A 14,867-nucleotide genomic window follows, 5' to 3' on the forward strand; every position below is an offset into this window, starting at 1 on the left:
CTCGGGGGCTTAGCTACAGCCCTGTGCTCGCCTAAGTTATAAAAATCCTACCGAGTGAAGAGCAACCCTCTCACTCGGAGGCTTAGCTGCAGCCCTGTGCTCGCCTAAGTTATAAAAATCCTACTGAGTGAAGAGCAACCCTCTCACTCGGAGGCTTAGCTGCAGTCCAAGCACTCGCCTAAGTTATCGAAATCCTACCGAGTGAAGAGTAAAACTTCTCACTCGGGGGTTTAGCCGCAGCCCAGTGCTCGCCTAAGTGGACTAAAGAATAAGTCGATTGCAGAAAAGGCGCCTTGCTTTGAACCTGCAAAAGACATTTTGAGCCGAAGGCAATCATATTCAAGCGCTAAATTCAAGTTTGAATCGATATCTAAAGGAACCGAAAGTGCTCAGGCGTCAAGCCCGTTAAGGTTTGTCGGTTACAATTCCACTCGGCATACCGAGGCAAATTTAAAACGTCGAGCCAGAAGAAGTTTTTTACCCCTCCTGTGGAGGGCTGGAAGGTGCAACAAATTCATCAAGGTCAATTCCGTCGGCGATCCGAGTGGCAGCTGCAAGGAAAGTCTCCATAAAGGACCTGAAGTCGTGCTTCTTGGTATTGGCCACCCGAAGGGCCGCCAGCTTCTCCTCTCGCGCATCTTTGCAGTGGACTCGGGCCAGACACAGAGCGACATCTGCACCACACCGAGCCGAGGACTTCTTCCACTCCTGCACTCGACCAGGGATCGTGTTCAAGCGGGCCATCAGCGACTCAAGGTCATTTTGAAGTGTCTCCTCAGGCCAGAGCGTCGAGTCGATGCGAGATGTGGCAGCCTTCAGCCTTGCGAGATAGTCCACGACAGCTGCAACACGAGACTCCAGTCGGAAAACATCCATGGCAACTTCGTCGTTCACCGGAGAATTGACGGGGTCGAGGTTTGGCTCCAGTCAGCTGGTTTCTTCTTCAAAGTTTTGACAAAATTCTGCAAGGATGATCACTAAGTCAAGGGGATAGTCGAATGGAAAAAGCCACAATTGGAAATATTTGCCAAACATGGAGGTTTACCTTCAAGCATAAGAAACAGCTTCTTGGCAAGGCCACTCAGGAAGGCCTCCAGTTCAGTTTTCTTCTCAGTCAATTTGCTGACTTGGTCGGTCAGGGCAGCTTTATCAGTTTTCAGTCGACTGACCTCCTTGTTGGCAATCCCAAGAGCAGCTTTCAGATTGGTATTGTCTTGTTCGAGCTTTGTGACTGAAGCTAACTTCTCGTCAGCCAGCTTGATCTTCTCAGCTAGCTCAAGGTCTTTCTTCTGCTGGGCCTCCCTTACCTTACCTGCAAGTTACAGCAAGATCAGATTTTGAAACAAGCAAGGAGAAAAGCAGTCGTCAGGGTCTCACCAAACATACCTTCGGTCTCCTCCTTTGCCTTTGTCAGTTTCTCCTAAACCAGCTTCAAGCTCAGCTCGACTTGAGTATGTTTTTGTTCCAGCTCTGAGTAGCGAGCCACAAGATCACAAAAGTTCTGCGAAGAACCAATCGACTAAATGTTAAAAATAATTCACTTCCGAGTGAAAAAGGGAAAAACACACGTTTCTAAGACTACAGCCGAATACAAGCATTCGACCGTAGTCTCGGGGACTACACCCAGTGGATGCACTCAGCGTGCCCCCACTAATCCTGTTGAAGACAAAGTCGACCAGTCGACCTCAAAAAAAAAAGAGATGCATTCTCTAAGACTGTGATCAACTGCAAGCAGTCGACCCCAGTCTCGGGGACTACACCCAGTGGGTGCACTCAGCGTGCCCCCACCGGTTTGTGAAATCCAGTCGACATAGTCGACTGAAAGAAAAATTGACATCATAAAGCCTAAGGCCAACTGCCAGTAGTCGACCTTAGCCTTGGGGACTACACCCAGTGGGTGCACTCAGCGTGCCCCCACCGGTTTGTGAAATCCAGTCGACCAGTCGACTGACGGAAAGATTGACATCATAAAGCCTAAGGCCGACTGCAAGCAGTCGACCTTAGCCTTGGGGACTACACCCAGCGGGTGCACTCAGCGTGCCCCCGCTAACACGGAGTTTATTCGACACACCCAGTGGGTGACTGCTATAAATTCCGGAAAAGAAAAGTTTTTGGTAGCATATCCAACAGAACAAACAGCGGTCGACTGACCTGGACATTGCTTTGGAGGGCAGAGCTGGCGTCATAAGCTGCCTGGCTCGCGTCCCGGATGGTCTTCAGCTGCTCCATCATGAGTCCCGCCTGGCGTATTGCCTCCTTCGCTGCGCCAGCTTGGTCCTCTGGGACGTGGTGCGTCGTGAAGAGGGAGGGTTGCTGAGCACTCGTCAGTGGGTTTGCGAAGGACACCGTGTGTCGAGTGGTGTTCTCTCCCTCCACAGTCAGAGTCTCAGGCGCCGTCTCATCCTGAGGCACCTTACTGGCGGACGCTTTCCGACTCCTCCTGCGTGCCAGCGGTTCTTCATCCTCGTCGTCGTCAGGGAGATTGATAACAGTGTTGGGTGGAGCTGCGGAGAAGAATCAGGATCAGAGATCGTGAGTCAGTCGACTAAGAACGGCGTTAAGAATACAGTACCTGGGTTCGAAGTTGCTGCATCCTCCATCTCGTGGTCATCAGCCCGGGCCGAGGTCTCAGAAGTAGCAGCACTGCAACTCCAAAAGGATCAGTCGACTAACTTCAGCGTAGACCAGAGATAAAGTTCACACAGAATAAGAAAATATGAGCAGCACGGTTACCCTGATATGGTAGGGATGGACACCTTCATCTTCGGCAAGAGTTTGATCGGCTTCGACGAGGCCGCCCTGGGCTGCTTCGGCGCCTTTTCAGTCGGCACCGGAGAGGTGGTCCGAGGGCGCTTGGTCGACTGGGTGGCGGTCGCAACCCCCTTACCACGTTCGGTCGAAGGGTCGTGGACAAGCTTCGACCGCCTTTCTGAGAGCGGCGGTACGACCTCCTCCTCCTCTTCTTCCTCGTCCTCGACGTCGTCTTCATCGTCGTCATCATCGTCATCGTCGTCATCGTCCTCTGCAACATCCGAGTCCCATTCCTCCTCTTCCTGGCTCTCGCCCCCGCTCGCCTCGCCCTCCTCAGTCGAAGCTTGTGCCCCATTGGGCATCGAGTACAGCTCGGTGAGGGCCTAACAGATGCCCAGACAAGAATCAGTCGACCAGTCGACAGGGTTAACAGAAATGAATACGACGAGGGCGCAGTGGAGTGCAGAGCAAGTGTACCTTGTTTGAGTCGCTGTTGTGGTCGAGTGGAGGAATCCTTCTGGCTCCGCGTGGGTTGTCCTTGTTTCCGGTGACGGCTGCCATCCATCTTTCCAGAGTGACATCGTCGACTGCTTCTGGATGGACTCTAGTCTCGTCTTCGGTCCCACAGTACAACCACATGCAGTGGCTCCGGAACTGGAGAGGCTGGATGCGACGCCTGAGGAAAACCTCCAGGAGGTCCATGCCCGTCACTCCCTCCCGAACCAACTGCACCACGCGCTCCATCAACATCTTCACGTCGGCTTTCTCCTCCGGAATCAGCTTCAGAGGGGAAGGCTTGCTCACTCGGTCCATGGTGAACGGAGGGAGTCCACTCGACCGCCCTGGCGTCGACTGGACCTGGCAGTAGAACCAAGTCGACTGCCAGCCTCTGACGGACTCGGGAAAGGTCATGGGCGGGAAGGTGCTCTTATTCCTCACCTGAATCCCCAGGCCCCCGCACATTTGGACGACTCGGGTTCTCTCATCACCTGGGCTCGCCTTCTTCACGGTCTGAGATCGACACGTGAATATATGTTTGAACAAACCCCAGTGCGGTCGACAGCCCAAGAAACCCTCACACATGGACACGAACGCAGCAAGATAGGCAATGGAGTTTGGGGTAAAGTGGTGGAGCTGCGCTCCGAAGAAGTTCAAGAAGCCACGAAAGAAAACACTCGGTGGCAAGGAAAACCCACGATCAACATGAGTGGCCAAAAGCACACACTCACCCTCTTCTGGCTGGGGCTGCCACTCCTTCCCCGGAAGCCTCGCAGCTCCGTGGGGGATCAAGCCCTCGTTGGCCATGTCGAGGAGGTCATTCTCCGTGATGGTCGACTGGATCCAGTCTCCTTGGACCCAGCCCTTCGGCAGGCGGGATCTGGACGAGGACCCTCCGCGGCTGGTGGATCTCCCCTTCGCCTTCTCCGATGCCGACGCCTTTTTTGCACGCTCCAGCGCCGCCCTCTTCTCCTTGGCCATGGTCGCCGGTGAGATGCGCGAAGGGAAGTGGTGCGGGGGCGAGAGCGAGCACGCTGAGCAGGGAGGAAGGAAGCAGAGAGAGGGGGAGAATGCTAAGGCGCAGCACAGAAATCCTCGCCGGGCACATTTATAAGGTCCCTTCCGAGTGGATGACAGGTGGGCCCGGTCGATCTAATCATATCTGGAACAGTTATGCAGACGGGATACGTGGCGAAAAAGGCGGCGCGGAGATCGAGGCGTCCATGCCCCGTCCCATCCGAACGCCGCGGTCCGCCCCGCTTCGCGCGCGCCCCCAAATTTCGCATCCCGCGGAATCCGCGAGCAACAAATCAGTCTGTCAGGCGCGGTGTTTCCGACGATCCGTCGCTCGGAGATCGTCGAAGCCTGAAAGATCACTCGACGCAAAAACAGAATGGATCAAGTCGACTGAAGGCAAGTTGTTTCCTGTCGACGAAGAGATTCTTTGGTCCAGAACAACGCACAACCGGAGCGCAAAGGTTAATCGGAAACGACATCAACTCCTTCTTCACTCGAAGCCTCAATCCATTCGGGGGCTAATGATGGGGTTATGTACCTAGGGTAGGGTCATGGACCTGATCCAAGTAACTTACCCCAGGACATCCTTAGAAGAGGTCGCCTTCCAGTCGACCAACGAGGATTCACTCGACTGGCCTGAAGGACTCGACCACGAAGACTCACTCGACCACCAGGAGGTCAAGAGGCACTCTGCACTGCAACGGCCTGTAATCAAGTAGACTTTATGATTGTAAAGGCACTTTATGTGGGGCGTTACCAGTAACGCCCCAGACTTAACTCACCTTAAACCCTCTCCTGCGTGGGCTGGCTGGGGTCCTGGCGCACTCTATATAAGCCACCCCCCTCCACAGGCAGAAGGGTTCGGCATCTTGTAGTTCATACATTCATAATCCACTCGACCGCCTCCGGGCTCCGAGACGTAGGGCTGTTACTTCTTCCGAGAAGGGCCTGAACTCGTACATCCTTTGTGCTTACAACCTCTCCATAGCTAGGACCTTGCCTCTCCATACCTACCCCCCACTCTACTGTCAGGCTTAGAACCACGACACCTGACTATCTACCAGATCCTGCCAAGGGCACAAGATCGTAGCTGAGGTAACAGGCTAAACGTCGAAGTCCACGCGGTACTACTAGCGAGACTGAAGTCTCTCTGCAAAAACATAAATTAAGCAACGTGAGTACAAATGTACCCAGCAAGACTTACATCAGATCTAACTACATATGCATCATTATCAACAAGGGGATGGTGGGGTTTAACTGCAGCAAGCCAGCTTTGACTCGGTGGCTATCCTAACTACGACTGCAAGTAACTCTTTTGAGGTGGCGCACACAAGTCCACATATTCACCATATCAATACACCACTATGGATCCGCTCCCGTCTCCCTACGAGAACGCCATCCATAGCACTCACGCTTATCTTGCGTATTTTAGAGTATCCACTTCACTTGTCTATGAACTGTACATGCAACCCAGAAGTCCTTTACCGCGGACACGGCTATTCGAATAGATAACGTTAACCCTGCAGGGGTGTACTTCTTCACACATGCTCTCACCACTTACCGCCGTTTACACGACATGTACTCGGCAACCTTCAAGCGGAAGCCCAGCGAGGGTGTCGGCCATGACCTGACTAACCACACAAGTCTCTCGTCCAGGTTTATCGCCTATTCGGGTTCCATCCGCAAGGAGATCCGGCCGGGGTGTCGCTCACGGCCCCAAACGATGTGAGCAGGGTTCCCAAGCCCACCATCCGGGTGCCACTTGGTACACCGTGCCACTGTGCCTAGTCTGTCCCAAGCCCACCTGTACCGGGTGCCACTTGGTAGACTACTAACACTACCTACAAACACCAGAAACTAGTTGCAACTCCTGGACAGAGATCATGTTGATTAATAAGTCGAGAGAGTCAATTAAGGATCCCAATGTGTGGTAGTAGATGTTCATGGATCACAAACACAGAACTCAGTTCCTGAGGACGGCTGCAATGAGACAACCCACCATGTACTCCTACATGGCCTCTCACCGCTACCTTTATCAAATCGTGTTCACACACTTAGCTCTCAACAGTAGGACATGTTCACACACCTCCGATTCATCCCCGATGAATCAGACCTGACACAACTCTAAGCAATAGCAGGCATGACAACAAGCATGAATGAATAGGCACATCAGGGCTCAAACAACTCCTACTCATGCTACTGGGTTTCATCTATTTACCGTGGCAATGACAGGTCATGCAAAGGATAAAGGGGTTCAGCTACCGCAGCAAGTAACAGATGAATCGATGTTGTCCTAATGCAGTAAAAGAGAGCAGGGGCGAGAGAGTGGGATTTTATCGGAATGAACAAGGGGGTTTTGCTTGCCTGACACTTCTGAAGATAATATAGTTCTTCATCGGTGTCATCGATCTCATCGTCGGTATCACATCTATCGAGAGGGGACAATACCGGCAACACAAAAGGAAACACAATCAATGCAATGCACAATATGATGCATGATCATGACATGGCAATATACTGTTGATTGGCCTAATGCAACTAGCAACAAGTTAAATGGAGTGGGTTTGAACACTAGGTTCAACTTCAAACTCCATATGTGCTTTCTTAAATGCCAACTAATTGAATTGTCCTAAACAGCAACTTTAAGTTGTTCCAACATGCATGAAAATGGTACAGATGGATAGATTGGATTTTTCTAATCATTTTTCATATATAATTTATTTGAATTGGAGCTACGGTTGATTTTCTATGATTTTTAGAAGTTTTAGTTATTTTTTGGAATTAAATAAATCAAATAGATTTATTTAAAATCCAGAAAAGCATTACTGCGTCAGCCTGACGTCAGGATGACGTCATCAGGTCAACAGTGTCGGCCCAGGTCAAACCTGACGCTGGGACCCACTGCTCAGTGACTGTGCTAATTAACAGAGACTGTTAGTGCTAATTTAATCCTAACTAAAAGTGTCAGTGGGTGTGGGCCCGCATGTCAGTGATACAGAGTTTAGTTAGCGAGGTGATTAACCTCTAACAGTGGTAATTAGCACTAACTAAAACCTAAACTAACTCTAGTCAGAGGCCGGCCCCACATGTCATCGACACAGGGGGGGGGCCAGTCGTGGTCAAAGTGGGTCAAACCCGCCGGTCAACGGGTCAAAGCCTGCCGGCGTTTAGCCGCCGGCGAGGCCAGACGCGGCGGCGTGCTGCGGGTTTTGCCCACAGGGCTTCATTTGCTACGCGGAGAGCAGCTACGGGCAGCTGGTGCTCGCCCGCATCCAGCCGTGGTGATGGCTTGGCCGGGGAGTGGCCGGAGCATCGCCGGCGACGAGCTTTGGCGGTGGTGGTGCTCGGTGATGCACGGGCGCGTCGCTATGGTGCGTCAGTGAGCAAAAGGAGCGGCTGGGCGGCACCTTCTAGACACGGGGAGCACCACAAGCAGCACGGTGAGGCCAGGGGGGGTATGGAGGCTATGCGTGCAGCAGCAATGGCGGACGGCGGCTTCGGTGCTCGTGGGGAAAGGCGCTACAGCACGGGGACGAGCATGAGGAGTTAGGGGAGAAGGTAAGTGGCTCACGGTGAGTCAGACGGTGAGGCGGCGGGGCCGGGGAGGCTCTGGACGCGACGAATTCAAGCGACGGGGATCGCCAGCACCGAGGTTGAAGAAGACGCCCGGGACGACGATGCAGTGCTCCCCCAGTTGCTTGGCTCGGCGTGGACGAGGAGAACGTCGATGCGGAGCTCGGGGACGTGAAGAGGGGGCGAGGGAGTGGTTGTGGCTGCGGCGGACGGCGTCGGTGTGCTCCGGCTCGTTCGGTCAGCCATGGGAGAGAGAGTAGAGGGGAGGGGAAAAGTTGCGGGCGAGGGAGAGAGAGGTCAGGGGTCTTTGGGCGTCTCCAGGCGTGAAGGAGGGGCAGGAGGTGGCAAGCAGGAGCTGGAGCCTGCGGCCTGCGTGGGCGCTCTCTCGCGGCGACAGCAGCAGCTTTGGGGCGAGGGGAAGAAGACGACAGGAGGTCGCGGTGGGCTGGGCTGGCCAACTGGGCTGGGCAGCTGCAGTGCTGGGCCGCACAGGTAAATTAGCCAGGTAAGCCTATGTTCTTTCCTATTTTTATTTCTCTTTTCTATTTCTTCTGCAACTTGATGGCTTTATTAAAAATACTAAAACGTTTCCAAAAATCCTACAAATAATTGTGGGCTCTGTTGGAATTATTCAAAATAGCCCACACTTAATTTCAGAATTAATTGAGCACTTAAAATAATATATAGCATTTAAATGCCCAATTGCAAATACTATATGATTTAATTCAGTGACCAAATATATCATGGAAAAATGTGCAACACCTCTGGTTATGGTTTCTAGCATTATCCAGAAATGATGAACATTTTTGAAAGCCATTTGGACTTACTGAAAATATTTTAGGTGAACCTAGTGAATTCCTTTAATGCTAGGGTTTAGGCAATCCCTATTTCAAGTTTTCAAAAGAATTTAAACATGATGCATGGAAGCTAAAGCAAAGACAAGCAAGGCCTGAACTGGGGACGTGACACAATAGATGTGTGTTCCAAAAAAAAAACTCAGAAATTTCGAATCATATAGTAGTCACACCAAAGTAAGCTATGTGTTTCTCTTAGAGGCTAAGGGCCCATCATTTGTGACCACCCCTTGTCGGTCTTATGCTGGTTTTTGTTAACTCCACACCTTATATACCCTGCTTGTACATATCATAGACTGTCGGGCCTCCCCTATGGTTTTCCTAAAAAAAACAAAAGGACCATCGCTAGTCTATCTATTATTGTTCTGTGTGTAACAATATGTAGAGGCTAACTCACATTTTCAGGTTATGCTCAAGCAAGCAATAGCAGCATGACTGCTAAGGATTTTACTGGTGACGCAGACAGAATTAATTACATCAGTGGCTACCTCACTTATTTAGCCTCCGCAATAAGGTAACATATGCAGTTCTGGACACTTCATGCATAGATCTGGCTTCCAACTGTATGCACTAGAATATTATATGGGTTCCCGACATATTCCGCACCGACACCCGATAGAAAAATATGGTCGATTATTATTAGCCATTTCTTGAGAACGCAGAAGGGATTTCGATACAATGCAGGGCTTCCCCTGCCATATGGTAGACCTTAGCTGATGCTGTGCTCTTCTGTTATCTACCAAATTATGATTATGGCTACTTACTTCAGTCCCTGAATACCAACCAACCTTGTCAAAATGTCAAAATGTTTTTAGGAAAGGAGCTGACGTACGTGGTTACTTTGTGTGGTCTCTCCTCGACGACTTCGAGTGGACTTCGGGATACAAGGACAGATTCGGGCTCTACCATGTCGACTTTAAGACGCAGAAGAGGACGCCGAAACTATCAGCTGAATGGTTCAGGGAGTTCCTCAAAGGTTCGCTTCTGACAAGAGAACTCCAAAATGGATCCCAGCTGCAGCCGTACTATACGTCCTGAGCCACTGATGGTTTCTTCATCCCATGCATCAATATCATGTAAATACATGAATGATACTTCACATATTCAGCTCACGATTTGTAATCCTGGACACTAAGAAGTTGCGAAAAAGATGAGCAAGTTAGGATTCGAACCCACAACGCGCTGGGTGCAAAACCTCCCTTGGCCATTGATCCAGTTCACAGTTAATCAATGGGAGAATTGGTTGTCATATGGCGTCTGACAACTCAATGGGTGGAATATTTTTTTTATGTCTGTAGTATCCATATGTGCTAGGAAAATTATGTAAAGTCGTACCTTGTTTCCCCGTGCCTGAATACTATGCAAGGTCATGAGTTGCAAGACATCTTTATGTGTGTGAATAAATGGCCAACGTTCAGGTCGTTATCGTACGAATGTAGAAATATTTATGTTTGTGAATGAACCATGCATGGCGCGGCATTTGCCCAATCAGATAGAGTATTTAACAGAGTTTCGCTAAAACACCCTAAACTGCATCATTTCATAATCAGAGGTATTTAACCAGTTTAAATATTCTGCTACTCATGTGACTGAACTGCACGACCAATGGTGTATTCTAGTCCAGAGAAAATTCATATGCAAAATTACTTTGCAAATTCCTAACATCGCTATATAACTATGCTCTAACTCCAAGAATTCATCACATAAGCATCTAAAAAGAATCAACAAAGCAAACTAGAAGTTGAAACATCATTCTCATCCGCAGTTCAGCAGTTATGCAATGTATAACAAAATTAGTTACAATTTAATGATAGTACGGAATAAAAATAATAAGAACACTTTAATTACCTGTCGTCTATCTTCACAAGATTTTGGCAAGTTCTGAATATCATCAGTCCATCAGTGGGAACATAGTGCATTTTATAGGCAAGAATGTCCAAACATAATCTGTGTTAGTCTGCAGTTCTTCTGCTCTTCCCTTGAAGACCTGCATTCTAGGTATTCAACGATTCATAATGGACTAAAGCACTGTGACACAACAAAAATTCTTGAAATCACGGAAAGTGCATGTTGTAAATGTGTTGCATACATAATTCAGCTAGCACTTCTCTCAAAGAGAATATTCAGTTAGCCACAGTGCACACATAATTTCTCTGGGAACTGAATAGCAGTCTATTTGACAGAATAAAGACACCAAGAATCAGATGCAAAGGTCACCAGTAAAAGTTAATAGGAGTCCAAGTTTGGGGTTCTACTGCTACAGTTATTTGATGATCAAATCACCCTTTCACATGTCCTTTGTTTAGTTTTCTCGAGAAAGAAAAAAATGTAAATTAAGACAACCATTGTTTCTGGTTGTAAAGGTTCTTTGAAGCTGTTTCCTGAGAACATATTATTATATAGAATGACGTCATACAGGCAATACAATTATTATTTTCAGAATCTGTAGTGAACTAACAGATTTTTATTCCAGATTTTTATTCCATTCATCTGTGAATTTGTGGCATTGTTAGAGTACGTAATGGGCCTAATGGCCTGGGCTGGCGGTATAGCCCGTTAGTCTTAGGGTTAATTAGAGATAAGGGTCGCTTTCTTAGGAGTCAAGTAAGCCTTGCTTGGGAGTCAAGTAAACCTTTCTATATAAAGAGAGGAAATGTATCAATCTAATCAAGCAAGAATTAAGAAGGAAATCCCTTCCCTCTTGCCCGGCCGTGGGCAAAAAGGCCCCCGGCCGGCCCTCTCGCGCCCTCCTTCTAGCAGCGCCATAACAATTTGGTATCAGCTAGCTTCGGTTCGATCATGTCTTCACCGCCGCCCAACCCGTCTCTTTCGCTGCCGGTCACGACCGTCGCCCCGCTCCTGCCCGCGCCGGGATCCTCCGTCGCGCCCGCCCCCGTCGTCCTCACCCCGGAGGTGTCCGGGGCGCTGCGGGACCTAACACAGGCGGTCCAGGAGATCCACCTGTTCTTGGCTGGGTCCTATGGGCCGCACCCGGCTGTGCCGCCCATCACCGCCACCGCGCCGCCGTGGCTGCCGTGGCAGCCGCCGCACCAAGCGGCCCCCGCCGCGCTCGCCGGGCTGCTGCAGCAGCCGCTGCAGCTGCCATCCATCGCCCCGTCCTGGCTGTCGTGGCAGCCGCCGCACCAGGCGGCCTCCGCCGCGCTCGTCGGGCTGCTACAGCAGCCGCTGCAACTGCCATCCACCGCCACCACCGTCCCGTCCTGGCTGCCGTGGCAGCCGCCGCACCAGGTGGCCTCCGCCGCGCTCATCGGGCCGCTGCAGCAGCTGCCATCCACCGCCCCGCCCTGGCTGCAGTGGCAGCCACCGCTCCTGGCGACCTCCGCCGCGCCCGGCGCTCCGCCGCAGCAGCCGCTGCAACTGCAGCAGCCATCACCGGTCAGCTCCGGCCCCGCATCGACCGCGCCGACGGGAGTCCCGATCCACCAGATCAAGTTCCCGCCGTCGCCATCACCGCTTCCCCAGGGCGTCCCCATCCAGCAGATCAAGCTTCCGCCGTCGCCGTCACCGCTTCCAGATTGGATCACTACTCGCCACGTGTCGGCGACGGTGAGGCTGCAGGCTGTTGCACGCGGCCTCCTAGCGCATCGGCATGTGCGGGAGTTGCGTGGTCTGCAGCTGCCGCTCCTCCCAGTTGCGCTTCGCTGCGCAAAGGACCTCGATCTCGTCCACTGCGTCGGGGATCTTGGGCATGCTGTTTTCCCCATGGACAACGCCCTCAAAGTCTGCGACGTCGGCGGTTGGGGCGGCGCACCCATCCTCGCCATTGTCCATCGACAACCCTCCACTCTTCTATGTGCGGTGCCGACCAACAGCCGTCCGGCGGGGAGAAGGCATGGTGTCACCGACAAGAGCGCACCGCGTAGCACCACTGCATTCCGCCGCGAGGGCGCCTCTGTTGGTCGCTCTTGCAACCACTTCCAGGTGCCCATACACATGCACTCCTTTTGTCCATATGGTGTCCATGGGATCCAGGTGGCTGTACACGTGCACGTCCGACGTGCGGATGGTATCCACTTTTTGTTAAGAGGTCCAAAATAAATCATCCCAGTCCATTTCAGGTTGAGAGTAATAAAACAAGCCGAGATGTAAAAGGCTTGTTTTTAGGTGTTAGGTTTGTGTTACCTCAAGTCATGGTTATAAGTTGGTTAGGCTGCAGCTTGAGGACAAGCTGCATGTCCAGGTGGGGTGTAGTGTTAGAGTACGTAATGGGCCTAATGGCCTGGGCTGGCGGTATAGCCCGTTAGTCTTAGGGTTAATTAGAGATAAGGGTCGCTTTCTTAGGAGTCAAGTAAGCCTTGCTTGGGAGTCAAGTAAACCTTTCTATATAAAGAGAGGAAATGTATCAATCTAATCAAGCAAGAATTAAGAAGGAAATCCCTTCCCTCTTGCCCGGCCGTGGGCAAAAAGGCCCCCGGCCGGCCCTCTCGCGCCCTCCTTCTAGCAGCGCCATAACAGGCATAGATTTTTCTAGTTGACATTCTGGATATTCACTATCAAAGAAAGGACAACTTGATCAATAAATATCTCAAAGGAGAATTTCGTAACTTTCTTGGAGCACAAAAGTGAGTCTACATGCAGCACTAACTCTTCATCGTCGCTTATAACTATTCTGCCTGTGTGGGAATAGTAGGAGAAGGAGGGGGTGTAGGTGCAGGCGTCACAATGGTTGTTGAAGATCCCTTTAGAGTCTTTGGTCCCTTATCATCAACGACCTCCTCAGCAGCTCTTTCCTTAGCCTTTTGGGCTCTCTGAACTACCTCCTCCTGTATTTACAATTACCCCCCAAAGAGCAATTTAGAAGTGTGTATAATTCTGTGAGGTTTAGAGAAGAAAACGAAAAGCATGGCCACAATAAATTCTAGCTATACACTATGCTGTCATCAATAATGATGATTAACCGTGGGAAGCAGTTGGATTATGTGACATCAAAAGGCTAAAGCGGTGCAGTTCTGGATGTAGAAGAACAACATCATATAGTTTTTAAGTTGTTTGAAATCTGAACGTACAAGAACTTTCTAGTTGGCATTGAGAATTCACAGGCCTATCTGCAATCAGCTGGCCTAGGAACATATCTGGTTGTCCAGTAGCCAGATTGAAGGTAAAGCTAAACACTAGTATATCCCTAATACTCCATGGGGAGCAAAGCAAGGGCCGCGGCTGTGCCGTACCTGAAATTCCTGGACCTGCTTCTGCTGCTCCGCCTGCCACTGCCCGACGACGCTGAACACCTCGCCCACCACCGACTCGGCCCTCTCCGTCAGAGCCTCCGCCAAGGCCTTCCCGAGGAAGAAGGCGTCGAGGACGGCCTTGCTCTCTTCATCACCTGGGCAGCAGAACAACGGAGGATGGAGTAAGCGACCCAGCCCGAAATGCCTCTCTCGAACTATCCAAAGGACGGCGGGCGCATCAGGAGGAGGTGGATGTACCTGCTTTGGGCTCGGGACGGCCGCCGCCGCCGCTGCTCCTGGCTGCAAACCTGCCAAGGCTTCTGACGGGGAAGGAGGAGGGGAAAGCGCTGCGGGCCGGGAGAGAGACACGGCAGAAGGGAGGAGGAGCCGCCGCCGCCGCCGCCGCCGGTGCAGGTAGCACGGGCGCCATGTCTGCCTCTGCCCGCGCTGTCGTGGAGCTGCGGGGTCTTCCAGCGGCGGTTGGGATTGGGAATCGCTCGGATTAGAACCCCCGGCCACCGGCGGACGCGCAGCCACGGATGGGGGGCAATCGACGCTTGTCTTGTGTGGGAGTATCTTTTTCCCTTGGCTGGTGTGGTGTACCACGGGCAGAGACAGGGCCAGTCCGGTAATTACACCCAAAACAAATCGTCGTCGAGCGGTTGCCACTTAGGCACACCGCGCGCCTCGCTTCCAGTCACCGGCGCCAGCAAGTCGAAGCGCATGGTCAGCTCGCTGTTCCCCGTCAGGACCCTGACAAGCTGTTCTTGTTAACTGAAGAACGAGACACTAGCTCTGAAGAAATAGAATTCAGTCTCTGGGAATCGGACGGCTGGGATCAATTGGGTTAAGTGACCATCGACGGCTCTTCAATTTCCTGTTCACCGTCAACCGTTGCCGCCACCAGCTGGACAGTAACAGTGACGGCAACGACTCCTTCCGTCCCACGCCATCGTCACCTGCCTCCAACGATAAAAGGCCCGGC

General features: G+C 51.5%; 1 protein-coding gene across 2 annotated transcripts; it reads right to left on the reverse strand.

Annotated features, from left to right (window-relative positions):
* Positions 1-10,316: 10,316 nt before the first annotated feature.
* LOC123046131 (uncharacterized protein At4g13200, chloroplastic) lies at positions 10,317-14,478 on the reverse strand. 2 transcript variants are annotated; one of them, XM_044469418.1, is made up of 3 exons: positions 14,141-14,478; positions 13,883-14,037; positions 10,317-10,680 (listed from the first exon to the last, which is right to left on the reverse strand). In XM_044469418.1, exons 1-3 carry the CDS (start codon positions 14,310-14,312, stop codon positions 10,585-10,587), a joined length of 423 nt encoding a protein of 140 aa, XP_044325353.1. In that variant the 5' UTR covers positions 14,313-14,478; the 3' UTR covers positions 10,317-10,584. The 2 variants fall into 2 exon arrangements, with proteins under 2 accessions (XP_044325353.1, XP_044325352.1); XM_044469417.1 differs by lacking the exon at positions 10,317-10,680 and adding an exon at positions 13,208-13,477 and having other exon boundaries at positions 14,141-14,473.
* Between the last annotated feature and the right edge of the window lie 389 nt (positions 14,479-14,867).

This window comes from Triticum aestivum, chromosome 2B (genome assembly GCF_018294505.1).
Source record: "Triticum aestivum cultivar Chinese Spring chromosome 2B, IWGSC CS RefSeq v2.1, whole genome shotgun sequence".
Classification (NCBI taxonomy): domain Eukaryota; kingdom Viridiplantae; phylum Streptophyta; class Magnoliopsida; order Poales; family Poaceae; genus Triticum; species Triticum aestivum.